This window comes from Eurytemora carolleeae, unplaced genomic scaffold (genome assembly GCF_000591075.1).
Source record: "Eurytemora carolleeae unplaced genomic scaffold, Eaff_2.0 scaffold299, whole genome shotgun sequence".
Taxonomy (NCBI): domain Eukaryota; kingdom Metazoa; phylum Arthropoda; class Copepoda; order Calanoida; family Temoridae; genus Eurytemora; species Eurytemora carolleeae.
Window position 1 is genome coordinate 221,286 of NW_019396463.1, and position 27,184 is coordinate 248,469.

At 33.0% G+C, this 27,184-nt stretch overlaps 2 protein-coding genes across 3 annotated transcripts in view; both read left to right on the forward strand.

Moving 5' to 3' along the window:
• Window positions 1-23,264, forward strand: LOC111703753 (uncharacterized). Of its 2 annotated transcripts, XM_023475796.1 has the most exons (30): window positions 2-418; window positions 765-914; window positions 1,158-1,247; window positions 1,924-1,986; window positions 2,484-2,531; window positions 3,000-3,091; window positions 3,894-3,968; window positions 4,127-4,281; window positions 4,531-4,699; window positions 6,554-6,668; window positions 6,973-7,038; window positions 7,462-7,710; window positions 8,211-8,346; window positions 8,673-8,763; window positions 9,132-9,180; window positions 9,828-9,950; window positions 11,192-11,245; window positions 11,321-11,397; window positions 11,657-11,727; window positions 12,739-12,823; window positions 13,014-13,079; window positions 13,138-13,206; window positions 13,605-13,811; window positions 13,925-14,552; window positions 14,674-14,729; window positions 18,913-19,006; window positions 20,056-20,202; window positions 21,422-21,586; window positions 22,598-22,722; window positions 23,151-23,264. In XM_023475796.1, exons 1-30 carry the CDS (start codon window positions 89-91, stop codon window positions 23,248-23,250), a joined length of 3,945 nt encoding a protein of 1,314 aa, XP_023331564.1. In that variant the 5' UTR covers window positions 2-88; the 3' UTR covers window positions 23,251-23,264. The 2 variants fall into 2 exon arrangements, with proteins under 2 accessions (XP_023331565.1, XP_023331564.1); XM_023475797.1 differs by lacking the exons at window positions 20,056-20,202; window positions 21,422-21,586; window positions 22,598-22,722; window positions 23,151-23,264 and adding an exon at window positions 19,753-19,852 and having other exon boundaries at window positions 1-418.
• A 128-nt stretch (window positions 23,265-23,392) lies between these two features.
• LOC111703748 (protein phosphatase methylesterase 1) overlaps window positions 23,393-27,184 on the forward strand; it is a 13,118-nt gene continuing 9,326 nt past the window's right edge. Inside the window, exons 1-5 of the mRNA XM_023475786.1 lie at window positions 23,393-23,769; window positions 24,290-24,385; window positions 24,793-24,847; window positions 25,215-25,320; window positions 26,515-26,630. Of these exons, the coding sequence (XP_023331554.1) occupies window positions 23,604-23,769; window positions 24,290-24,385; window positions 24,793-24,847; window positions 25,215-25,320; window positions 26,515-26,630 (539 nt within the window). The 5' untranslated portion in view covers window positions 23,393-23,603. The remainder of the gene's footprint in view (window positions 23,770-24,289; window positions 24,386-24,792; window positions 24,848-25,214; window positions 25,321-26,514; window positions 26,631-27,184) is intronic.

Sequence of the window (27,184 nt, forward strand, 5' to 3'; positions counted from 1 at the left end):
TATCTATTTTAAACGTTTCTTTTCAGAAACTTAAAAATGAAGGGTTTTCAAACGACCTGATCCATACGAATTAATTGGAGAAAGAAGAATGGAAGAAAATAAACCTAAATCTCCAGGGGTCAGTAAACCCAAAACTTCAGATGCTCCTTCTGGAGTTTCCAAAGCAGAGGAACCTAAAACTCAAACTGGATCTGCTCTACCTAAGAAGCGTGCACTCCTGATATCCTTAGGACCAGTTGAGCGCCAAATTCCTGGTGAACTTGATCAACCCCAACCTGGGGGGTCTGGAACTAAGAAACCTGGTGGGAAGATTCCTAATCCTGCAGGGAAAGATGATGACTCGGACGGATCTTGGGAGGATCAGGAAAGCGACGATGATCAGGATAAACTGACAATTGACGAACCTCCGACGAAAAAGGAAATTTATTTTCAACAATTTTAATCGTTAGCTCAGCATAAACCCATCCATATATTATTAAAATTAAATAACAAAGCACCAGAGGAGAAGTAGCTGAACTATAAAGATTAAGTTGATCTGAGAAACGTTTGAAACCTTAACTACTTTCCGCAATGCATTAAGTCTAGTCCCAGTAAACATAATTTTTTTTAATTGTAGAGATGGTAATGCAATCAGGGATTTTTATTTACCAACGTACCCTCGGTCATATTTACCCCTGAACCATACATAAACTAAAAAAAAGTGAAATCTACCTCCCCCCTTTCCCTCCGATGCATTTGTTCTGAAAATAAAAATGTAAATCCAGGGCAAGGTTGAAGAGACTGTGAAGGAAGAGGAGGAGGTGGTTGGTGCCGGGAACATCCCAGAGAATATTATCAGAGAATGTAAAAAATTCCTCTCTTTGGACCGAAGTCTGGATAAAAAGGCTAAAAAGAATAATATGACAAGAAAACAGGTAAAATGTTGTATATAGTTTTTGGCCAACTGCTGAAACTGAAAAATTATACATTAGCTGCTACAATAATTGATATATTTGAGATTTTAGTGGGGGGATTTTTTAATGTTTGCACTTAATATTTAAAAGTCGCAGGAATATTATTTTTTAAGTCTGGTTCTTTTAGATCCTTTATTGTCACTAAAATAAAGGATTAAAGGGAACCGTTTTGCATTGTTATTTTACTATAGCTAAATTCCAAAGGTTAAACTGGTGTTGAAACATATATTCTCCAGTCCTCAACTCCTAGCAATGCTCAGGGATCAAGGTCTACTTACTTCTCCGACTAAAGAGGTAAACATACATATACGGAAGAATTAGAAAAGTTTGGAACATATTATTTATAAGATATGACTGAGATAATTTGGAGATCGGATATTTCGTTGATTGAATAATAAATAGCTGAAGTGTTTTTTAGATCTTTCTCGTTTAGCATATATTGGATTTCACATAGACAGGGTCCATTACTTGAGAGAACATTGCAAAGAGAGGACATTACAAAGAGAGGACATTACAAAGAGAGGACATTACAAAGAGAGGACATTACAAAGAGAGGACATTACAAAGAGAGGACATTACAAAGAGAGGACATTAAATAGAGAGGACATTAAATAGAGAGGACATTACAAAGAGAGGACATTAAATACAGAAATCATTAAATAGTGATGACATAACATAAAGACGACATTACTTGAAGTCTTGAATCAAGGGCCCCATCGTAGATACATCTTTCAGATCTTCCAGTTTGACACATTCATTCTTTCATTCAGTTTCCTTCTTTTTAATCCTCAGACTGCTGGGAGTTTCCACTGTGTGTATTGGCTTTAGAAGAAGCAAACCGAATTGGCATTTTTTATTTCTTTTGGAAGGTCGTTCCATTGTTGAAATAAATGAAAACATGTACAGATAAATTCCGCAGTTAAATTAGTTTTGGGTTGTGAAGGTAAAATACAAACTTGGCATGATTTAGGAGGAGAATATTGAAGCGGCTGAACCAAAGATGACGAGATCTATTGTTAGAACTTTGACCCAGGTAATAAATACAATCAAACCTGGGAGATTTTGTGTTTGATACTCATAATCTCTATATTCATTTTGGACACTTTTAATTTGAAGAATATTGTCTTTTCATTCAGTTATTTTATTTATTGAATAAAGAATAAGATTAATTTAATCTGTATTTTAACAAAAGATCGAGATCAAGTATTGATACCGATTCACAATACAAAAGTTCCCAGCTCTAATCAATTTAATTTTCTTTTATTTAGCACCGCTTAATATGTGAAGTAAAAATGAAATTGTTTTATCACTTTTTTCCATATTTTGGGAATTCCTGTCAGAATAATTTTTAATGTTAGGTTTAAAGATCAAGATGTGCGACATTCTGCACATTTCGGAAAAAGTGAAGGGCGACTATTATATTAATTCTTTACTCATTTTGCTGCATTTTTAATTTTCACAACTTATTTTGTTGATCATGCAATATATCATATCCTCGTTGTAAAATGTGAAATCAAAATATTATTAAAGGCTGGAGATCCGTGTCCCTGGATTCTAAACCCTGTCACACCTTTGAAGGTAATCTATTATTTATAGTTCTTCCTGTGTCTTCCTTCATCATAAATATCAACCAGAGAGCTTAAACGGGATCCATTTTCCCTTCGTTTAAAGCGGTTTTTGCAGCCTGATCGTGTCTTATAGAATTATTTACTATTTTTATTTTTATTTCGTATCAATCATTTCGTTATCTGAAGTTGTTTTGCGTACTTTAATTCAGTGGTTAGGATCAGATTCTAGATCTTCGATAAGTTTAAATAGTATAGACGAAAGACTTGGCTCTAGCTCATAATTTTTTTATGTATAAGAACTTCAAAATGTTATCTTTTCTTCGTTGATTGGATTCTGAAACTTTGGTTTTCGATGAAGATACCAATATTTTTTCTATTCCGAATCCTGTGAGTCGAAGATTTTTTTTTGGGGGGGGGGGGGCGGGGGTTCTTATTGAGTCGTGTTTAAATTACTGGTTTAATGACCATTCCGTTTCAGGAGTCTGCTCCTGAGATTATCTCGCTTGTGACTGAAGAGTTCCCTGACGACGAGAATGATGATCCTGAATATACTCCTGATCTAGAACCCAGGTGAACAATCATTACACCATATTTACGATCAATTATTAGTATATAATAATGATCAATTATTACTAAAACGACATATTCTGTATTCATGATCAATTATTACATTATTTTCTTGTTTAATTATTACATCATATTCAAATTCATGATCAATAATTGCATATATCATATTTAACAATCAATTCATGACCAATTATTGTACATCATTTTCTGATCTTGATCTATTTTATAATATTCTTGATCAATTATTACACCATATTCATGAGCACTCATTAATACATATTTATGATGATTCATTGATACATATTCCTGATCAATCAATTTGATTTTGATTTTATTTGATTTGATTGAATTGATTCGATTAGATTCGATTCGATTCGATTCGATTCGACGATTTGATTTGATTTGATTTGATTTGATTTGATTTGATTTGATTTGATTTGATTTGATTTGATTTGATTTGATTTGATTTGATTTGATTTGATTTGGTTTGGTTTGGTTTGGTTTGGTTTGGTTTGGTTTGATTTGATTTGATTTGATTTGATTTGATTTGATTTGATTTGATTTGATTTGATTTGATTTGATTTGATTTGATTTGATTTGATTTGATTTGATTTGATTGGTTTGGTTTGGTTTGGTTTGGTTTGGTTTGGTTTGGTTTGATTTGATTTGATTTGATTTGATTTGATTTGATTTGATTTGGTTTGGTTTGGTTTGGTTTGATTTGATTTGATTTGATTTGATTTGATATGATTTGATTTGATTTGATTTGATTTGATTTGATTTGATTTGATTTGATTTGATTTAGGATAAGCGACGATGAAGACAGTTTTCTAATGTCTGAAAATTCTGAATATGGGACTCCTCGCACAAACCTTTCTGTGTAAGATTTTTATAATGGAATAACGAATCGTGTTTAATTGAAAAATTTATTTTGTAAATACGCACTTTAAACAAAAACCATTAAAAAAGTAACTTTCGTTTTATTGGGCCAGAAATACTTATTTAAATTTGTATAAAATAAAAAAATATATTATTTAGGAGTACTGTTAACACCCCTAGGTCTGAGCTAGGGACTCCGACCGACTTTAAAAAACCGTATGCAGGAACCCCTAAAAGCTCTAATACAACCTGGTCCCCTAGAACCAGTGTTGTCTCAAGAAATCTACAGTTTGAGCTCAATGAGACGACTGAGGGTAAGGGTAAATAATTAATTTTAATCGGCATGTAAAAACTCAAAAACAAACCATTAAGTGTTCAAGACCGGTAGATTAGGGAGAGGGGACTTTTTATTCTGATTCTGATTCTGATTCTGATTCTGATTCTGATTCTGATTCTGAGCTATTGGACATTTTTAATCATTTATTTGACTTGATGCATGTACTTCTGTTTAAAACCGGAAAGTAAGTTTTGTAACCCTTGAAATATAATGAAATGAATTACAGGATATGAAACCAGATCTCGGCGCTCTATGACGGAGATGAATATTGAGGAGCTAGAGCAGCAGTATATTCCCTTCGATATCACCCCGGACATGTACGATATACCCTGCGATAACGACGACTACTCAGAGTTCTTGAAAACTATGTACTCTGGCTCCAATAGTAAACAAAGGTATACTTTAATCAAGAGTCAGAGGGTTCCTGGTGAATTTCTTATTTTTAAAACTATGACTGAGAATAATAGTTAAAAAAAACAACAACATTGACATCCTAGTCATGTAGTAAATTCCCTACTCCAATAAATACTTTTAAATCAGTACCACTCCAGGTACAACTTAATCTCGAACTCCAGGTTCTCCGATAACACCTTGGTTAGTATCAATCCGGATACGACTCAGTCTGTATTATCAGGTATCTGTCTTATAAGATACAACTCAAACAGGAACTCACGGTTCCATGAATACCAAAGTCAATATCAATCCGGATACGACTCAGTCTGTAATAACAGGTATCTATCTGTCTTACAAGATACATTTCAATCATTAACTCAAGGTTCCACGAATACCAAAGTCAATATCAATCCGGATACAACTCAGTCTGTTTTAACAATCTATTTCTATCTTTCAAGAAAGTGATTTAATAAGGTTCTCGCTCGCTAACCAAGAAACATTTACTCTCACACCACAATCAAAGCAGAGTATTATTCCAACTGAATGTATTTCGGGATCTATGTTACAAGTTAAGTTAATCAACTTAATTACAAGTTTTACGTCGTTATATACAAACATAATTAAGCTGCAGGTTTTACGTAGTTAATACTACATGCAATATGAACCTCAACTCAAAACAGTGTTACCTAGATATTAGGAAAAACTTCTTTAGCTTGAGAGTTATTAAAAGATGGAACAGCTTGCCATAGACATTAAAAATGCTACCTCATTGATTAGTTTTAAGAATATGTATGACAAACATATTTCTTCAATGTGATAGGTGTCGGGGGCGCCGAGATCCCTGGTGAAGGTGCCAGGGGCGCCGAGATCCCTGGTTTAACTTAATGCACTATCAGTGGAAACAAAAAAGATATATTGACTCGCTGAAAATGTCACAAAAGTGATCTCCCAGCGAACAAATTTCCAGTAATCCAGTAATCCAGTAAAATATATACAGCGTACTTAGGCTACAAGTTTTACATAGTTATAAACAGCGTAATTAAGATAATCATGTTACATAGTTATATACAGCGTAGTTAAGCTACAGGTTTTACATAGTTATATACAGCGTAGTTAAGATAATCATTTTACATAGTTATTTACAGCGCAGTGCGCAGTTAAAATAAATCATGATATGGGTTTTACGTAGCTATTTACAAACGTAGATAATTAATACTGTACAACGTAGTTAAGGTTTACAGATATAGAGTTGCACAATATTCATTACAGTCATAACTAATCAAGGATCAGCCAAAGCTTTATCGTTGTGATTTGGACATGCCTTTCCACCGATGGAGACATTTTCTTTACAGTCTCTTTAATGATACAATTATTATTAATTTTTGCTGTTGAGCTGACATTGTGCTTCCATTTGTTAACAACAATAACACAATAATTTGATCCCCTCTTATCAGAAATAATGTTTTAGGATTCATTATGACTTTAGGGAAACAACAAAACATATGTGGAATGAATATTAATAAGTGCGTTTTTTTAAAGAAATGTCACATTTAAATCTAATTATTAAGTGGAAGAAATAAGGGTTTAATTTAAAACATCGGATATCTTATTAAAGTGGAAAGGTTTCTATCGTTGCAGAATCCAAAGAAAGTACTAGGATTTACCGGTCTAGTGTAATTCTACTATTTACATATCTACTCGTTCCAGCTCAAAGATATCAGTATATTGGATGGGATGGGATGGGATGGGATGGGATGGGATGGGATGGGATGGGATGGTTAGAGTGTTTTATGCAACAGGTTTAGGCTGGCTGGGATGATTTAAACAAATTCATATTTTTTTTCCCTTTTTTACAGTGCTCTGGATGGCTGTGGACTGGACGAAGACGACCCAGAGTATAGTTTCCCTCCGGACGAAGAAGATATTCGTCTGAAAGATCCAGAGGAGCTGAGGGACGATAGAGCAACCAAGGAATCTTTAGTAGTTGACATAATTCATGATAAGAAAGATGAGTGGCCGATCATTTATATGATGGAAAAATAATTTGATTGATTTAAGCGCAGATAATAAATAAAAGTTTATATTTATTTGTCTATTGATTGATTCATCATTGTAATTTGTCGATTGTTTCTAAGTTTTATGATTCGATAATCAGGCTAATTTATTTGATCGATGAATTGATGCTAAACGGTTATAAAAACATATAATTATATAACTGATTGATTGGTTGTTTCTGTTTTTGATTGATTGATTCACTACTAATGGTTGCGTATAGATCTCTAGAAAGGAGTTGGCCGATCTAATGGCGGAGCTCCTAGACTGTGCTACTCAAGCAAACCAGGTCTAATTTTCAGAAATAGACTCCCCCTCCTTGTGTAAATAATATATAAATAATATATACTACGGGTTAAATTAGTTTTATATTTTACTAGCTTGAGAATGAGAACCCGGCGTTGCCCAGGGTTCTTATAGTTACCCCCGCAGTTTACCCGCACTTGGTCGTAAATTACGATTTACCAAGTTCCCTAATCAAAAGTTGAGGAAAATCGGTCCGGGGCTTGCTGAGTTATGATTGGATATACAAACTAACAAACAGGGATTACAACTTTATGTATATAGATAGTCAATGTTTTAATTAACACAAAACCTCACATTTAATCTTAAAACCATCCTAACTAATAACCTTTTCTAATGAATTTAAACCTTTTTTTTTAAGAAAAACTAAGATATTTTAGTTTTATATTTAAAATTGACTGTATTGTAGGAGGTTGATCGTTCTGAGAGCAAAAAGAAGACGAAGGTTAAGAAGAAACGTCCAACTCGGACACTACAAACCCCGGTCCCTCCTAGCTTTATGGAGCCCCATACCCCTGGTCCCGACCTACTCCCTCCTCATCCTTCCGTTGCTCCTGCAGCATCTTCAGCTTCTGCTGCTGCTGCTCCCAAGGTTGAACCTAAACCTGAAGAGATTAACGCATTCAATGATGAGCAGCTCACTAGACTGCAGCTACAGGTAGAAAACTGTCAGTACTGACGTTTTGTCCAAAATTAAAAATTGGAAAAAATAAAATGTTGGGATGGAAGGTGAAATCGTCTTTAAGGATTGATCTTATCGGATAAATTGGATACTTCTTTAATTGGTCATGGTTGCCCCAAATTGGGCTTCTTGCCGATTGCTCGTATAATAAACTTGTATCAGTATTGGATCTGATTTGATATTATTTTCTTGCTTTATTTTTTAATAAAGATTTTACTCAATAGTGTTAATTGTTGATGAATGACTTATCAAGTTCATTTTAGTTAGTATCTAGCTTCATCCTTCTACTGAACGAATAATATAGTCTTTGATTCATTGAATTATGATTGGTTAATTGATCAACTATAGATGGATTAAAGGGTCATATTATCTCCTAAGTTAATTGATCTTAAAGTGAAATTGCTCAATGAAACAAATAATTGATCAATTGATTAGACCTGATAATAAAATGCAAATAATTGATCAATTGATTACAGATTCAGCAGCATATTCAGCAGTTGACCCAGATGCGGCTGCTGTCTAGTCATAACATCAGCTTCACCGAGGTGCGGGATCAATGTGATGAGATGCTTCTTGAAATCCTGGAAAAATCCACCAATCAACCAAACTCAGGAATACATCTTCATTCTTCATACGACAGATAAAACCATAGAACACGGATTTTTTCCAATCGCTGCATCCTTCTTATTTTTTACTCCAGGGGATATGAGTTTTCTTGAAAAATCCTTTTTTTCTAACCTTTTCAGGTTTTGTAGATTTTTATCGACTTGTTGGTGTACTCGAGGGTTTTAAGGTTAGATAAACGAAATTTTGAATAAAATGGTAAAAACTTGCCGTTTTTTCTCACTTAAACTTCTAAATTTATTTTCTTGGGGGAGGAGGATCTAGATATTATACCCCGCACCCCTTACTCAGATTAGAAGAGTATTGTGTTGTAGTGTTAAACCAAAGTAATCTGAACCCATCCCTCTCCACAATTCATGATTGGGAGAGGGACGGAGAGGATCCAGTTGTTATTCAATCCAAGAGGAGTCTAGATATTTACTATGTTTAAATCAGATTTGAAAAAAGAAAAGATTGATTTGAAAAAAAAATAATGATTAAGCTTTATATTGTTCGATTATGGCTTTTGATTGATCTAATAGGAGATATTTAACATTAAAGAGGATGTTTACGAATATTCAAAAAGTGAAAAAATATAGCCAAATCAAATTTGATCATTTATCATCAATCTTCATTTTATTTGTCATTTTAACCATTAACACTCCCTTTTTTTAATATGATAAATTATTAAGCGCTATATTGAGATGTTAGTTTTGAATTGATTGATTTAAGAGATTGTTTTATTTTCGCCAAAAATATTTTAAAGAATTCATTTTTAATATCTATGTTATTAGACGAAGCCATAGCACTAAGAAGAGATACAAATATGTTTTAAAGCACACGGTAGGTTGTTAATTAGAAATTTCGAATTTTGTGGGGGAAAAAATATAATTTTTTTGCCATTTATTAAAAGTCTTTTAAAGCTAAAATTTTGAATCAAATTTTTCTCGCTAAGTTCCAGACTCTGTCTTTAAGTTTGAAAACTTTTTTCTTGTCTACCCGGGATATAATATTGGTTTAGTTTATTGACTTCTTGTCTACCCGGGATATAATATTGGTTTAGTTTATTGACTTCTTGTCTACCCGTGAGATAATCTTGGTTTAGTTTATTGACTTCTTGTCTACCCGGGATATAATCTTGGGATTAGTTTAATAATTTCTTGTCTACCCGGGATATAATCTTGGGATTAGTTTATTGACTTCTTGTCTACCCGGGATGTAATATTGGTTTAGTTTATTGACTTCTTGTCTACCCGGATATAATCTTGGTTTAGTTTATTGACTTCTTGTCTACCCGGGATATAATCTTGGGATTAGTTTATTGACTTCTTGTCTACCCGGGATATAATCTTGGGATTAGTTTATTGACTTCTTGTCTACCCGGGATATAATCTATTTAATTTATTGACTTCTTGTCTACCCGGGATATAATCTACTTGGTTTAGTTTATTGACTTCTTGTCTACCCGGGATATAATCTTCTTGGTTTAGTTTATTGACTTCTTGTCTACCCGGGATATAATCTACTACCCCCGATTATTGCCTGGTTGTGGTCTGGTTAGGTGTAACAAGCGACCTATCTGGACACAAGCTGAGGATATGCTCGTAGCCCAGGTAGGATTATATATATACAATATACAATATACAATATACTATATACTATATACTATATACAATATACAATATACAATGTACAATGTACAATGTACAATGTACAATGTACAATGTACAATGTACAATGTACAATGTACAATGTACAATGTACAATGTACAATGTACAATGTACAATGTACAATGTACAATGTACAATGTACAATGTACAATGTACAATGTACAATGTACAATGTACAATGTACAATGTACAATGTACAATGTACAATGTACAATGTACAATGTACAATGTACAATGTACAATGTACAATGTACAATGTACAATGTACAATGTACAATGTACAATGTACAATGTACAATGTACAATGTACAATGTACAATGTACAATGTACAATGTACAATGTACAATGTNTACAATATACAATATACAATATACAATATACAATATATAATATATGATATATATAATATGCTATATACAGTATATAGTATGCAGTTTGCAGTATGCAATGTACAACATACAACATACAACATACATTATAAAACGTACAATGTACAATATGCAAGGGTTGAGAGGAAATTATATATATAGTATTTAAACTCTTAGATCTAATCAAAATGTTTGAAATACATGAAAAAGCCAAATCAGTCAAACATTTGGCAACATTGATGCTTTTAATCCAACCAGGACAATAAAGTGGTCAGCCGGTACAAAAATATGATCCACAAGGATTATCAAGTGGGTTCTGAAAAATTTAAGCCCTAATATAAAAGGAAAATTGTGTTGTCATTATGGGTTTAAATGTGTATAAATTAACATTTGTATTAAGTAACCCTTAGTTTATTTTTTTACGAATATATTTTACATATCCTTGCTTTCGAATAGTTTGTAAAATTTAAAAATATTTATTATGAATCATAAGAAGAAAATAATTTTAATCTTCCAACAATGTTTAGTTGATAATGATATTCTCTCAAATTTTTAATTTGCTAAAAAAATATTTTCCTCAATTTGATTTATTGATTACCCAGCAGTGCCTGGAAACTCTAAAAGTCAACCCACGCAACTTAGAATTGCTTAACCAGGCTGATAAAATTCCTGTGGTACTACCAAGTTCTTCAATCAAAATTTGAGCGAATCTGTCCAGGGGTTATGCTCGGACATCCCAACACACACACACACACAAACAATATACTACTAGATTTATAGATATTATATTATTATTATTTTTGTTATAATTAAGGCTTTGGAAAGGTTAAATCTTTACGGGAAAGGAGGAAAAGGAATTATGAGTAAGGCAAGTTAAAACTTATTCATATTATTAAAAATATTTTCCCCGGATGAACCATATTTTACGATTCTAATATTTCAGGTGAATTTCCAGGATATATCTATCACTATACACACCAAACATTTACCAGCCAAATCCGCTCAGCAGATTAACTACAGGGACATACACGCATAATTATGATTATCCTGATTCCATTCGGAGTTCCAAACTTTTGGCCACCAAATGCACTAAAATATAAATATTAAAAAATTATGTCTTTTTAGTTCTTGAATTTCGGAGAAGGTTACCCTGTACATCCAAATTGTTTATATTTTTCTGATGTTTAATTTCTGTACAAATTGCGCATACGAACGGAAATTAATTTCATTAAATAGACGGCCTAATTGTTGTACTAATTTGCGTAATTACGTATGTCAGGATAAAGAATACGCGTAAAAACCTCGATAGTTCAGAACTTACTTCTCCCATTACGCACTTCTTCAAAACAGGTTTGTATTCGTTTATTGAAAAATAAGAGAAAATTAATAGAATTAGTAACGCGTCTAGTTTTGAACGTTCTTTTCCTTTTTATTATCTAAAAGATTTTCAATCAGAAGTGACAGATACAGCGTATTCTGTTGTAAAGAGTGTACAATGGGAGAAAAAAATAGGGGATTTTTGTCGTCTTCTTTTGATCATAAAATTAAAAATAGGGAATTAGACATGGGAAGTTGTTCAAAACTGTGTATTAAAAAATGAATGAGGAGATGAAATGAATCCTGGCCAATTTTTTTTGTTATTTGTTTACAAGGTTTCGAATTTAGATTAACCGTTTTCTTTCGACTCGAAAAATCTTATTCGAATTTTATTTCGCTTTTCCTGAATGCGTTATGATGAAATATTTTTTGCCGACTTCTCCGATGTGAATTTGAAATTTAAAAATGAATTTGATTAAAGGGACAGTAAAGGAAAAATGAAAGGGGGTATAGGCTATTTTCGTATAGATTTGACACAGTTTTATATCAATTTCTCGAGACGGGAACATCAGATATGACTTTCATGGGTCGAGATCGAGAGCTAAAGTGATTAGCTTTCAGCCTATACCCCCTTTCATTTTCCCTTTACTGTCCCTTTAAGAAATCAAATATACATATACATATACATATACATATATACATACAGGGTGTTCAGACCACATCATATAGGATCGTTTTATAGCTTTAAATTGCGATTTCCGGGACTAATCAGAAAATTTTAAAAAGAATGAATCATTTAAAAAATTGTACATTGCAAATATCAAGATTTGCATGCAGAAAATACTAGTTTTTTCGAGTATTATGTGCGTATTTTCGAGTATTATATGCGGCGTATTTTGGCGTTAAAGCTGATTTGATAAAGAACGCTCTGTATATATATATTGAACAAAGATTTACTACCAAAGATTGCTGGCAAAGTATGATTTCTTTGCCAAATAAAAATACGAAGTTAAAGATATATTATGTATGTATTGTATATACTAGGATTTGCGCCCCCTATAGTTCATCTTCATGAGTATCCTCTTAGGGGAGGTGTTCCTCTCAAGCAACTAGTAGCAGGTGGAAGGAGGTAGACTAACTTTTCATTAAAAAAAACATGATTTAAAATACAAAGGAAAGATAAAAGCTATTCACAGGATTCCGATAGTTATGATTTTTTTTCTTCAAAATTCAGACAATTTTTAATTCGAATAATTTTGTAAATCTTGTTGCCCCTCTCAAAAAATTTTTTTTTAACAATTTTTAAATGTTATTTTCAGAGATGATATTCCTGTCGAGTTTATTGAACGTATTCTTCAACCTATCAGACAAAAGCTCAGCAAAAGGTATAAAATTGTTTTTTTTGCTTGTTTTTTTTTTGTTTTATTAATTTCTGTTTTTTAGACCTGCACCAATCGAACCAAAAGAGATTGTGGTTGTTGAACCTGATTTTCCGATCAATTCAGATGAAAGGTAAAAAAGAGATTGTGGTTGTTGAACCTGATTTTCCGATCAATTCAGATGAAAGGTAAAATAGAGATTGTGGTTGTTGAACCTGATTTTCCGATCAATTCAGATGGAAGGTAAAAGAGATTGTGGTTGTTGAACCTGATTTTCCGATCAATTCAGATGAAAGGTAAAAAAGTTCAGAAAAAAATTGACTAAAAAGATTATGAATTTCTAAAAACAAAACATGAAGAAATGTGTGAGATCTTTGATAATAAACAGATAAGTAATGCAGGGTGAATTCTAACGCGCCATAAATATTGTTGTCAGAACATCAGTACCTGCCAATACACGTAAATCAATGTATAGTCATTAATTTATTTGAGTAATTGATTTATTGTTAAATAAATATATTTATGTTTCAGTCCTGATAGTACAGATAGTGATGAGTCTGAAGAAGAGGATGTAAAACCACCGGTTCGACGGAAACCCCAGTTTAAACGACGGAAGCTGCCGCCGATCAAACCGAAAATAATTCTGCCAAAGAAAGGATTTAAATCCATCCTGCCAAAATTATCTCCTAGTTCTCAGCGAGAACTACCAAAGAGTCCGTCTAGCAATATAAACTCAAGGAAATGCACATTTTTCATTTTATTTAGATATAATTTTTTATGCATCTTATAAATTAAACATTTTAGTAAACTTATACGTTAAAAACAGTTTTAAATGTGTATTGTTTGTTCAGGATAGAGAATAAGCATGTTCAAATTGTTCCCAGCAATTGCAGTTTACAGTTTGCGATGGCCGAATTCGGTGGCGATGCCTATTCTCCAATACGTCTAATGCCCTGTGTGGACGGCAATGAGACTCCTGTAAGCCTAAGTGAGAGTGACACACCTACCCTCCCTCCTCCTTCAAAACTATCTAAACGATCCCCGCCAAAGACCCCAACCAAGCCCGTGTTCAAGTCACCAAGTAGTTTCCGATCTCCACTCAAATCTCCGTTTAAATCCCCGTTGAAAAGTCTGACCAACACGTTTAATAGGTCTCCGTTAAAAGCGGCCAGTGATAGAATAATCCGCAAATACACTTCACCGTTAAAACGCGGGAACCGGGACTCTCGGCGTCTGGGATTGAACTCAATGACTCCTAAACGACTCCTGGGATCTGACAACCTGTTGGGAAGGAGTCCTCATACACCGCCTTGTCTTTCATCTCCCCTAACCTCTCCGCGTGAGGGAGAATTAGATACACCAACGGCGGTTGGCCGTCGGAAATCCCGACTGCAACGGGAAACGGAAGTCACTCTCTCCTTACTGGGAAACCTTGAAACCCCTGAGGAAAAGGAGCAGAGAGAGATCGCGGAAACTCAGGAAACAAAACATTAACAAAATATTATTAGTAAACATTCGTATTATTTCGGAAAAAAAGAATTATTTAAAATCCGAGTTTTTCTTGCTTTAATTTGTATCAATGTTTTGTTTTGGTTTTCAGGAGATGTTCTCTTCTATTCAGGCAATAATATCACAGGCTACAGATCTTGAACAGAGGTAAAATATAGAATATATATTCATGTGCCTCTTCTAATCTCTTAATTGCACTCGGATCCGTATCTAGATAATCATCATCTGCAGACGGAATTTTCAATTCATGAAACTTCAATAAAAAATCCATTTTACTTAGCTCATGTTTTATCTATAATTAATAACCATATCCACTACCCTTACTCCATTCAAACTTGATTGATTATCATAATGTTTCACAATGTTTAAATAAATGTACATTATGCCGCTTGAGTGATGAGTAATTCTGAACTGACCCTAGTGTTTTCTGACCTTAGAGAAGGTTAGGTTAGGACTAGGTTAAGGAGTGTAAGAGGAGTTTTATGAGAGTAAGACGTAATGATAATGGGGAGTCGTTTTAAATCCATAAAAATCCACGGAGAGTAAAACTATTCGATATTTTCTTAAAATCAACTCGACACTTAGTTTGGATATATATTAGGTCGGTTTTCTCGTAGGTCAGTTTCCATAGCATCACCTCCCCCCTCCTCATACATATGCATTTTAGACAAATCTTCCGAAGGCGATATTAATATTTGCGTTATCTGATTTTTATGTACTACATATATTATTAAGAGCTAGTAAGACAGCAAGACATTAAGTTTAATAAACAGGAATTCTAAACACTTGTGACTCCTCTCTCTAGATTTTAATAAGTCACAGGGTTGAAGTAGTTCTATACACGCATTACAATGTGTACAATACACACAGCAACTAAGTTAATAATAACAAACATACTTTTTATACCGTTTTTAACATTTACAATTGTACGTTGTACAATTCTGTATCCGTTAAAACTGGTTTTCCTGGGTGTTAATTGTTTAGATAAATTGGAATAAAGAGTAATAAGGAGCAAATGAAAGCAGTAATTCAGTTATAAACATACTTTTTAAACCGTTTTTTAAACTCAAATATGTACTATTCAATAATTGTACATATTTGGAACATTTTTATCCGACATAACTGGTTTTCAAGGGTGTTAATTGTTAAGATAAATCAGATTAAAGAGTAATAATGAGCCAATGAAAGCAGTAATTCAGTTATAAACATACTTTTTAAACCGTTTTAAACTCAAATATGTTACAATTCAATAATTGATATTGTGAACATTTTTATCTGCCAAAATTGTTTTTCAGGGGTGTTTTCTGATTTAAAAGAGATCAGGAGCAAAGAAAGGCTCAAAATTTTGTAAGACATTCATGAGTTTAGTTTTTACTCCAAACTCGTCTCTTATTTCTACGCAGCATTAATAAATTAACCGTTATATAACATTTTTATATTATATATTCATGCGTTTAGATTTTAACTTCAAACTCGTCTCTTATTTCTACGCAGCATTAATAAATTGACCATTATGTAACATTTTTATATTATTACCAACCATTTGTACAACAACTTCTGAGTCCAGATCATTTCAAGACACTAATAAGTGATTAAAAATGCCAGTTTAGAAGAAATACCTATTTACATTAAAAACCTAACTTCGTTATAGCTGCCTTTTATAAATCATAAGGGTTAATTAAAAGTTTTACTTAAATTATTTCCATGTTTTTAATGAGTAATGCAAGAAATAATACAACAATAATTTGAAAAGAATTTTTTTTTGTACAATGTACAATGTACATGTGCGGTTGTGCCAGTGTTTAATTTAATTGTTTGAAAAAAGTTCAGGAAAGTCCAAAATGGTTAAAAAGAAAGATTTTTCTTAAGTTGTTACTTGTTACCTGCTGTGAGCTGAAATTAATTATTATCTTTAACGCATTTTTAAAACTTGCATTTTATCAGTTAAATACATTTTTTTTAAATTAAAAACATCTCGTCTTCTCATGATTATTACATTAATGGGACTTCATGGAAAGATGGCAGTGCCTGATTTACAACTATCCACCCTTGAAACCATTTTTCTATGTTTAATTCCTGTTTATTTTCTGCAGTAGAGAAACCACATTTGAGAATAATAAGTGTTCACAATTATAAATATTGAAATATAATTCATACTTGATCAGACAAAGCTTTTAATGGTTCCGTTGTGAATCGGGCATTGCCATCTTTGCATGGAGGTTCCCTTGAAATTACACATAGTTTGTTTAGTTAAAGGGATAGACCGGCTATGTAAGGTAGTTGAACTGAGAATGCATTGTTCATGGACAAATTCTTAAAGATTCATTTGAGACATATAAACCTTATTAAAGATTTGTAAATCCTGAGTTTGAGTGCAAAGTCTACGTTCAAAATTGTACTTTTGGTTGGATACGTTTTCAGAAATGTTCTTTTTAAATTATTAAATAACGACGACAAAAAATGTAAACAAAATTCTACAGTAAACTAATTAGATGTTCAGGAACAGGTTGAAAAAATAAAAATTAATCTTATCATTGAAAATAAGTATTCTTGTTTAAGTACTAGTTTCTATGTTCTCATTATTCTAGTCTCTCATTATTCACAAAGATTTTCTGCAGATTTTCTGGAAATATTATTTAAAAGACGACATTTGAAGAATTTGTAGATATCTGCGAAATATTCATAGAAAATGAGAAATTCAATATAATGATGAAAACGGAATAGTTGATTCTAGCATTGATTTATTGACAAATTTCTTTTGGGAAATATGTTCCTAACCATCTAATTAGTTTACTGTATAATTAAAAAAGGATTCTGAAAAATTCATGATTTTAAACGTCGACTATGCACTCAAACTCAGTTGTTATATATCGTGGAAAAGTTTTAAATATCTCAAATGAATCCTTAAGAATTGGTCCTCAACGCTGCATACTCAGTTTAACTTCCTTACATTGCCGGTCTGTCCCTTTAAAGGAAAAACTGATGTTGTCAATGTTGCTAGATTCTTGAACTTAATTAAATTGAGTTAAATTGTTCGCGAAACTTTTAAACCCAAAGTTTTTACTTCATTTAGTTTCTTTTTTATATGATTCTTTCAAGTTTTACTTTCATTTTTCCGGAGATTGAAACTTTTTGTGTAGATATTGTTATTAATCAATGCTTGGACTTGATATCCAATGTGGACACTTTCAAACAGGAGGATCAATGTTAAATCCCTCAATTAAAGTTATTACTGAATGGGTGACAATATTGGTATATCGATGAGGAATTAAATTAATCCGTAGAACTGCTTAAGATGGAGACCAATGATTGATCCCAAGATGTAAAAACACAATTTCTGACTTATGATCCAACTTTTTATCGTATATAAGAATATACCAATAAAATAGATTTTGTTAAACATTTCCCCAACCCTACCATTACGCTTTTACTTCGTTGGGGATGAAAAAGGATGGGGTGGTTGGCGGTCCAAAGTCCAACCATTTTCTTTGGTTTAGATAGTCTTTGGAGAGTTTTTGTCCATTTAATCTCCTCGAGTAATTTTGGAGACTGTAGTGTAGAAGTTAGAAAGAGAGAAGTGAAACGGCCTCAATACTATTTGTTAGTTAACTAAATAATAACAGTTTGAACACAACTGGGCACCCTTTTTGTGGATCTCAATCCAGCCAGAGGTCCGAATTTTTGTATTGTTAATGCTTTAGGATATCACTAATTCAACTTTTGCTTTCATTAACCGGACTTTAAATGTTTTCGATGTAAAGAATTTTTTACATTTTTATTATTGTTCTTAATTAATTCAGAAAATGTAATTTTTGCTCAACAAATAAGCAGAATTTCTAACTGTTAATTGGACTGAACGTGTATTTTAATTGCCCATTTGGGACCAGGCGATCATTTATTGATCTACTACAAATGAGATTTAAAGGAACTGCAAGCATAAAAATGCTGAGACCTGATTCACAACGTTACCCATGAAACCTTTACCTTATAAACAATGTGAAAGATATTGTCGTGTTTTTAGGTGAAAAAGTGTTCAATTCTGATTATTCCTAAATGTTTGCCTGCAGTAGATATGTGCAAAATCACTTTTGTAGAGAAACCACGGTTAAAAATAACCTTTTTTTTTAAATTATCAACATTGATTTTTAATTCATACTTGATAAGACAACGATTTGTAGGGTACCATTGTGAAACTAGTATGTTGAGCGGCCATGGATAGGTCTTGTCCCATATGGTCATTGCAGACCTTGATGCCTATGATTATGAATACGCTAGGATGGTTGGTATTTTTTCAAATATAATAATTAAAATGATTATTAAAATTATTTAGATATGAGGAGATTATCAATAGAGCAGATGAGGCAGGTGCCAAGGAGACCTTCACCAAGCTTCATGATCTTCTGGAAGGACATGCTGATGTTCAGGTTCAACATTAGTACAATATCACATTAAGTAATATATGTTATCATCATGAATATCTCCCAAAAATATCAATTGAATCATAGCTTTTTGGGGAAATATTACTTTAATGTGATAATTAAATTAGTCTTTTAATAAAAGGATTCTAAAAAGTTAAAGAAATTTTGATTTTCAAGATTGGGAAAATTAAATCCTAGAATATTAATTTCCCAATACTTTTTGGAAGTGTTAATCCTTTATCTGATATAGTCAAAAATCATTTCATACTACTAGACTTACTGATTCTATGTCCCACTCTTTGACCTACTAAGTCTTGAAAATACTATATCTAGTCCTACTCTGTATTATAGGTCCTACTCCTTGATCTACTAAGTCCTGAGTATACTATATCTAGTCCAACTCCTGCATTCCTTGTCCTTCTACAAGACCTACAAAGTCCTGAATATACTATATCTAGTCCTACTCCTTGACCTACTTAGTCCTGAGTATACTATATCTAGTCCAACTCCTGTATTCCTTGTCCTTCTACTAGACCTACTAAGTCCTGAATAAACTATATCTAGTCCAACTCCTGTATTCCTTGTCCTTCTACTAGACCTACAAAGTCCTGAATATACTATATCTAGTCCTACTCCTAGACCTACTAAGTCCTGAATATACTCTATCAAGTCCTACTCATGTATTCTATGTCTTACTTCTAGACCTACTAAGTTCTGAATATACTATATCTAGTCCTGCTCTTGTATTCTATGTCCTACTCCTTGACCTACTAAGTCCTGAATTTACTATATCTAGTCCTATTCTTGTATTCTATGTCCTACTCTTAGACCACTAAGTCCTGAATATACTATATCTTGTCCTACTTGTATTCTATTTCATACTCCTAGAACTACTAAGTCCTGAATATACTATATCTAGTTCTACTCCTTTATGCTATGTCTTACTAAGACCTACTAAGTCCTGAATTTACTTTATCTAGTCTTACTCTTGTATCATACTCCAAGACCTACTTAGTCCTGAATTAACTATATCTAGACCTACTCCTGTATTCTAGGTACTTCTCCTTGACCTACTAAGTCCTGAGGATGCTGTATCCCTGGGTTCCTCTGTATTCTCTGCCTATACGGATAGAAACAACCTGAAAAGGTTTCTGCTCAAGCTCAGTATAGTTTACAGACAACAACCAGCATATCATACAAAGGTACGTCAACAATGTTTTTCGAGAAATATCTAGTTCACAAACTAAATACTTTGAACTATTAAATAAAAAAATAATGATGATGATGACAATGACAATGACAATAATGACAATGACAATGTTAGTGACAAACAAATCATACCAAAGTAAACAAGGCTGTTTCCAGAAAACAATTGTTTTGAAGTTCTTGGATCCTAGAGTATGTATTCTAGATTTTTCTCTTGATTAAAAAAAAATAAGATTTTAGACAATAACAAATGAATAAAATTGTTTTTTCATTTGTACGAAATATATTGATTTCTCCATTAAAATGACTCAAAGCCATATGATAAATGTTCTTAAAGGGTCCTCGACAATAATTAATTGACTTTCGATTAAAGATTGGCAAGTTATATTTAGTAGAGTACCCTGATCTTCTATCTGAAACATTAAAGTTGCGGGTTTATGTTGCTCAGAAAAGGAAGGAAACTAAGAGCAAGTAATTATTTTCAAGATAGAAAAAATATATCTTCCTCATTGTAAATTCGATAAAGGGAGTTAAATTGTACCTTGCGAATCGGACATGTAACGCTTTGAATTTAATGTCGCTTGAAATTATGTATTATTTTTTAATTAATTAATTAATTAATAAATAATGAATGAATGAATGAATGAATGAATGAAAGGATGAAGGGATGAAAGGAAGGATGAATGAATGAATGAATGAATGAATGAATGAATGAATGAATGATAGGATGAATGAAAGGATGAATTAATAAATTAATGAATAAATGAAGAATAAAACAATAAACAGCTCTCTTCTAACAACAGTTTTGAGAAGGTGTTTTTGTGTTATATGTTTTTCAATGTATTAAAGGTGGCTAAATTTTTTTTAAATATGCAGCAGAGGTTTCTGAAGGGTTAAAGATATGATAATGAATACAAATCTTGAAAATGTTCGGAAAACATTCTTTGTGATCAAGTAGAAATCTCTGTTTGTCTGTTTGTTTTATATCCTCTCATAAATCATGAACCCCTTGACAGATTTAACTAAAATTTGTATTGGGGAACTTAGTAAAACTACAGAAATGTTCTTAGCTTGGTTTATAAATTCAATATTTTGAAAACTTCGTTACTAGAAAAACCTCGCCTTGTGATAAAGTCTCACGAACCAAACTCATCATTTCACGTCTACAGTCTCTTTAAACAACTTCCGTAATAATTCATACACTCTTCCTTTAAGGTGTTAAAGGAGCTGGAGTCCTTATCTAAGGACTCGACCCTGACGAGTGAAAGATTAAAGAATGTAGCTGGCCGATTGTTCAGAAGTAATCAGCATTTGCTAGACGAATTTCTTATGCTTGTTCCAGGCGTTCAGCCTCCTAGCTCTATGCTGCCGAGCCCGGAGGTATTTAGATATTTTAATTATTTATAAAACTATAAGATTGAAGGAAATTAAACATCTTAGGATATTTAAACGTCATTTGGCTGTTATTTGCAATGATAATCTGGGCCTCGGTTTCTACGGAATGATGGGTTTTGATTTGAATATATTTTTGTTTGGAAAACTTTTTATTAAAAAACATCATTTGTTGATTTCTAGGAAATGATGGTAGACTGTCAATTTTTATTTTGTTATTAGTTTATAAGGTGTTTACGGGAAAATGAGGGTTTCTTCCATTAATAAATACTTATTTTACAAGTTGAACAGATTTTTTCTTCTTTTTAATCAAGAAAGCGTGGATTAAAGGATTTCTAGGAGTTTTATTAATTAACTTCTAGGAATTTGTAATCTTGAGAGAAAAAAATGTATTATTTCTTTTTTATTCAATTAGCAGTTCTAACTCCTTTTTATGTTACTGCACTAGAAATGCGCAAGTCACTTTTATAGAGAAACCACAAATCCATGCCATGAATATTTCTTCAAGATTTACTGATTTCTTTCACAAATGAAGACTTTTCAAAAGAAAAAATCTTCTTATTTTAGTTTATTTTTAGGCAAAAACTTGATAAACCATTCGATATTAATAAGTTTTTTTATGATCTCTTATTAGTTAACAGTTAAGATCTGTGTTTTGAGTGCTGATGTTTTATAACAAGTTTTGTATGATCTTTTGCCCCTTGAAATGCCCCTTTGATGATCCGAATTCAGGAGGCTAAAAATGCACTGCATTTAACACTAAACAGTTATTTGTAATTTTGATCTTAACAAACGAATAATTTAACTTCAGATTTTAAATTTATTTGAATCTGATAAAAATGTCATGAAAATACGAAGAAAAATGGTGGCATTGAAGAACTACAAGTTACAACTGAAATAATTACCAAATGAAAGGATGCAAAGTGTTTGTAAGGCCCTTTAATGTACAAATATGTCATCAATATTAAAAAGAATTGTTTTATTTTATTTTTATGCTAGATGTTGACCTTGATAGATGAGGATGATGATGAGCTAGAAGGTATAGAGATTGAACAGGTTCCTGTTCCTAGAAGTCCTCCTCCAGCAGCAGGAGGACCAGCTCAAACATCTTTACCCAGTGTCAGGTAAACCTTCTCCACCTGCATCAGCAGGACCTGAGGCCGAATTTTAAGAACTTAAATGCGTCGCTGAACAGCCGAAAACCGGTTGCAATTGATTGCCGGCTCAAATCTCTAAACACTGAATTCAATTTCATGTGGAACCAACCATGTTTGAGCCGCGTCTCTAGCTTGAAACGTGACTCAACTTCTGAATTCGGCCTCAGCTCAAACATCTCTACACAGAAAAATCAACTTACTTTTAAACAGGGTAAAAGACAGGGAAAAGATATCATCTCTAAGTAAGCATATACACACATGGAATAAACTTAAAAAGAATGTGAACTTGCAATGTTATCAGAAATTGTAATGAAATATCCAAGATCTAAATAAGACAGTGCCTTCAGACAAACTTTTAGGACACCTTGGCTTGTAGTTAACTGTTCTTTGTTTAGATTTATTAACGGGAGCTGCTATGTGCAAGACGGGAAGAGTTTAAAACCAGCCAAAATTGAGAGAATGCCGCTGACAAGTATTAAAGAGAATAATAAATAAGTGGATATAGTTAACCAAGAGTTAAATGAGAAGTCATAGAAGATATGCAATCTTAAATCTAAGATTCTTTTTTGAACAATTAGGTGTGTTCTAACACGTGGTAGAATCATGAAATAGTCTAAATCAGGGGCGGCTAATATTGTCCAATCCCATTTTTAAGGATTCTCTGTAAGATTCTTAGTAAAATGCGTAACAAATGTTCAGAGATGTTTATACTTTTGATTTTTAATAGGACAGTTTTAAAGAGTACAAACTCGACCAATATTATATATTAATTATGAATTGTATTTAATAATGAAGACCCATTAATTAACCTGTATTATCCTCTACCTTGTACCTGTTACAGAGTACAAATGTCCAACCTGCAACGATCAATGTTGGCCGGTGGAATGCCGCCACCTCGTGGCATGCCGCCGGCCCCACAATCCCGCCGGTCGCGTCCAGGCAGCTTCCGGCGGCGATCCTACAGTCCGGTTAGCTGGAGGAAATATTGGGATGATAAGGAACGCGTTGAAACAGGTAATAAGGAAAACATTGTTTTTGTAAATCATATTTGATATGAATATTTCTATTAATTTAACACATTTTTATCTGATGAACAATATTGTAAATATAGGTGTTTATCAGGACAAATCTAGGCCATGTTTATGCTTTTTTTCAATATCAACTGTTAAGATTCATGGCTGGACAAGAAAAGTCCTAATAAGAGATTTGTTAGTTAAGATATAATCAAACTTATCCCAGCAAAAGGTTTACCGTTGTGAATTAAATGTTAAGTACTGCCTGTATAAGGGTATTTAACCAAGTGGCAACTTCCTAAGTCTGTTCTAACCGCAGAGTTCGGCGCCCTAGCCTGTTCTTGTCACAGCGCTCGGCCCGCTATCCATCCTAGCCGTAGCGCTCGTCTCCTATTGCAGCCTGCGGGTCCTCAGAAGACCTAACCTAACCTTTGGGAGGTTACCCCTTGGAAATATACCTAACACCGTAAATTATATATGGCACATCTTTAAATGGAATTTTACTTTAATAATGTTTACAGATCGAGGAGTATATACAGTATTCTCCCGAGGGAGTGGAGACACCCTAGTGTTACTCCTTCATGGAGGTGGATACTCAGGACTAACCTGGAGTCTAGGAATATTATTAAACCCAGAACCATTGATCTTACCCGTGGTTGGTTAAAGAGCAAGGAGCATGGAATAGAAGGGAGATAAAAACGACGCGACCCGCCTTACCATACATGATTTGCAGACGGGATACTACATTTGAATAAGAGTTTTTAAATGCCGTCTTTTATTTTTTTTTTAATATGGTACTTACTTTGCACATGTATTCTTTCAATCAATAAGGAACAGGAAAAATGCTCAATTTTTTCCTCTTAATAGGGGCATAAAAGGTATTCGTATAAATATTTTTTCTTGTCCATTTAGATTAAGGGGGGGGGGGGAAACAATATACACGATACATCTGCAAAATTATATTGAAATACACCCCTGTCCTGGAAATTTAAAAGAATTCTGGGTTTAATCTTGTATTTTAAAGCTGCTGAACAATTGAGTTCTATGGCAGGATGTAAGATTGCTGCAATAGATCTCAGGTTGGGACTATTTAACTTTTACATAATTTAAAATGTATTTTTATGTTAAGTGTGTCGAATGGTTCTTAAATTACTTATATTCTTCAAAACGGGTTTTTTTGATTCTCGTACTTTAAATCTTTAGCTATTAAGAAAACGAAGTTTCTTTTTGAACATAGAATGCCAGAGGTGCATATTTTATTTGGAATTATTTTTAAAGACTTGGGGAAAATATGAAAAAATATGAATATAAGATAAATTTAACACCCTTTTTGATATTTCTTACCTTACCTAAAAATTTATTTATTTTCTGCAATAAAATATAGTTTTTTTTACCAATTTAGCGAGAAAAAAACCTTACGTTTTGCCTAACTTCTGTGTGTTAAAGGGGTCATGGTGAGACAGAAACTAAAGATGGTGATATGAGCAGAGATTGTCTAACCCAGGACGTTAGATCAGTGGCTGATAAACTTCTAGAAAATGGGGAACAGAAGGTAATTATTATTTAAAACTTCTCAGCAGGGAATTTAATTTTACTTTAACCAGGGTTCCCAAGATCAATTTTACCTATAAAACATCCAAGGAATGTTATGCAGGCAAAATTGGTCTTGGGAATCAGTAGTTAGGTAACAATTATTTAAAACTACTCGACATGGAAGTTAAGGGAATTTTACTCTATCAAAGGCTCCCAAGACCAAAGGACCTCACTAGTCTCCTGGAGTTTGTAATAACTCTTGTAATAATAGAGATAAATGGTGCTAACTTTGCACCTATATTCTTTTAATCCATAAGAACCTAAAATCTTGAAAACAATAATGATACATCGGCAAAAAAATATTTATATATATAAATACCTGTTTTGGGCCAAATACCCCCCTTTCTACGCCCCTGATCAAGAAAAAAAAAATTTGAAATTTTTTTATGCCCCTTATGGATTAAAAGAATATAGGTGCAAAGTTAGCACCATTTATCTCTATTATTACAAGAGCTATTACAAACTCCAGGAGACTAGTGAGGTAGTTAAGTAAAATTTCAATATACCGAAAAATTACACCAAAAAATGAAAATTTTCATTTACCAAAAAGTAGTTGTACACAATTCTATCGTCTCTTGAGATGAAAATGTGCAAAATTGTTCGCGGTTACTTTGCAAAGCAGTTGGTTAATTCACTTAATTGTCCCAAGGGACGTAAAGTAACTAAATCATAGGTCGGTAATATTGGTCAAAGAGTAATAAAAATTTGATTTTAATTGTACACAATGTTCTTTCAAGATCAAAAGCACGATTTTTTTCACGGAAACTTCGGAGAGCTGGATGCTACTTTATTAATTATCCCAAGGGACAGTTAATCAACTTAATATCCCGTTGTTGAGAGAGAATCGTTGGTCGGTAATCAAAAGGCTGTGAAATATATTGCTCACATGAAAGGAAATAAGGAAGATAAATGTAATATTTCTTGGGATTTTTGAGGTTTATCTCCATTCCTCTAAATTGTAATTTTGAAGTAAAATTAGTCCACCAGTTCTTGGCTCCGTTAAACCTCACTCAAAATCAGAGTTGGTTAAATCGCTCTTATTTCTAATTGTTCAGAAATGACTAAAATATCAACATATAACCATCATTATTTTGTCATTGTCATTGTCATTGTCATTGTCATTGTCATTTTCATTGTTATTATTATTATTTAGAACCTGGTTCTAGTTGGACATTCGATGGGCGGAGCAATTGCTGTCTCCACTGCCGCAGCTGGGGGCGTGGCAGGTAATTATAAATGGAAAGGAGGAGATCATCTACTGGACTTATTGTAAACTCCAGTTCATTTCAAGCACCGGGCCGACTTTCAGGCAGCTAAAGCAAGCTGTCGTTACATATACAGACTAAAGAAAACAAAAAGGGACAGTACATCCCATTTTAGAAAGATTCAAATGTACTCGTTTATCATCCCCTTAAATACTGAGATGTAAGTCTCACAGCAGGTGGGTCGGGTTTGACCACAAACTTCATGTAATAGTCAAAATATAGGGTACTTGAAAACCAGGATATGCTGGGGGGGGGGTCAATTTGACCCCCCCCCCCCCCCCTCTAAATCCCATGTTTTATGTCCAAATATGACAAATGATACATCATTAGAAAGCTCTTGTGCTCTACTTTTAGAATTTGCAAAATTTTAAATAACCTGATTTTTAATCAAGAAAACTAAAAATGTGCAAATTTCCTTTGACCGGTTGTTTGCAAAAAATTTGCAATTTTTTTTCGCAAAACTTGTGCAATCCGTTTCCTTATGTCATAGGCTTTCCAAAAAGCTAAATTTTATCAAAATCTGACAAGTGAAAGTGGGTCAAAACAAAGATTTAGTTT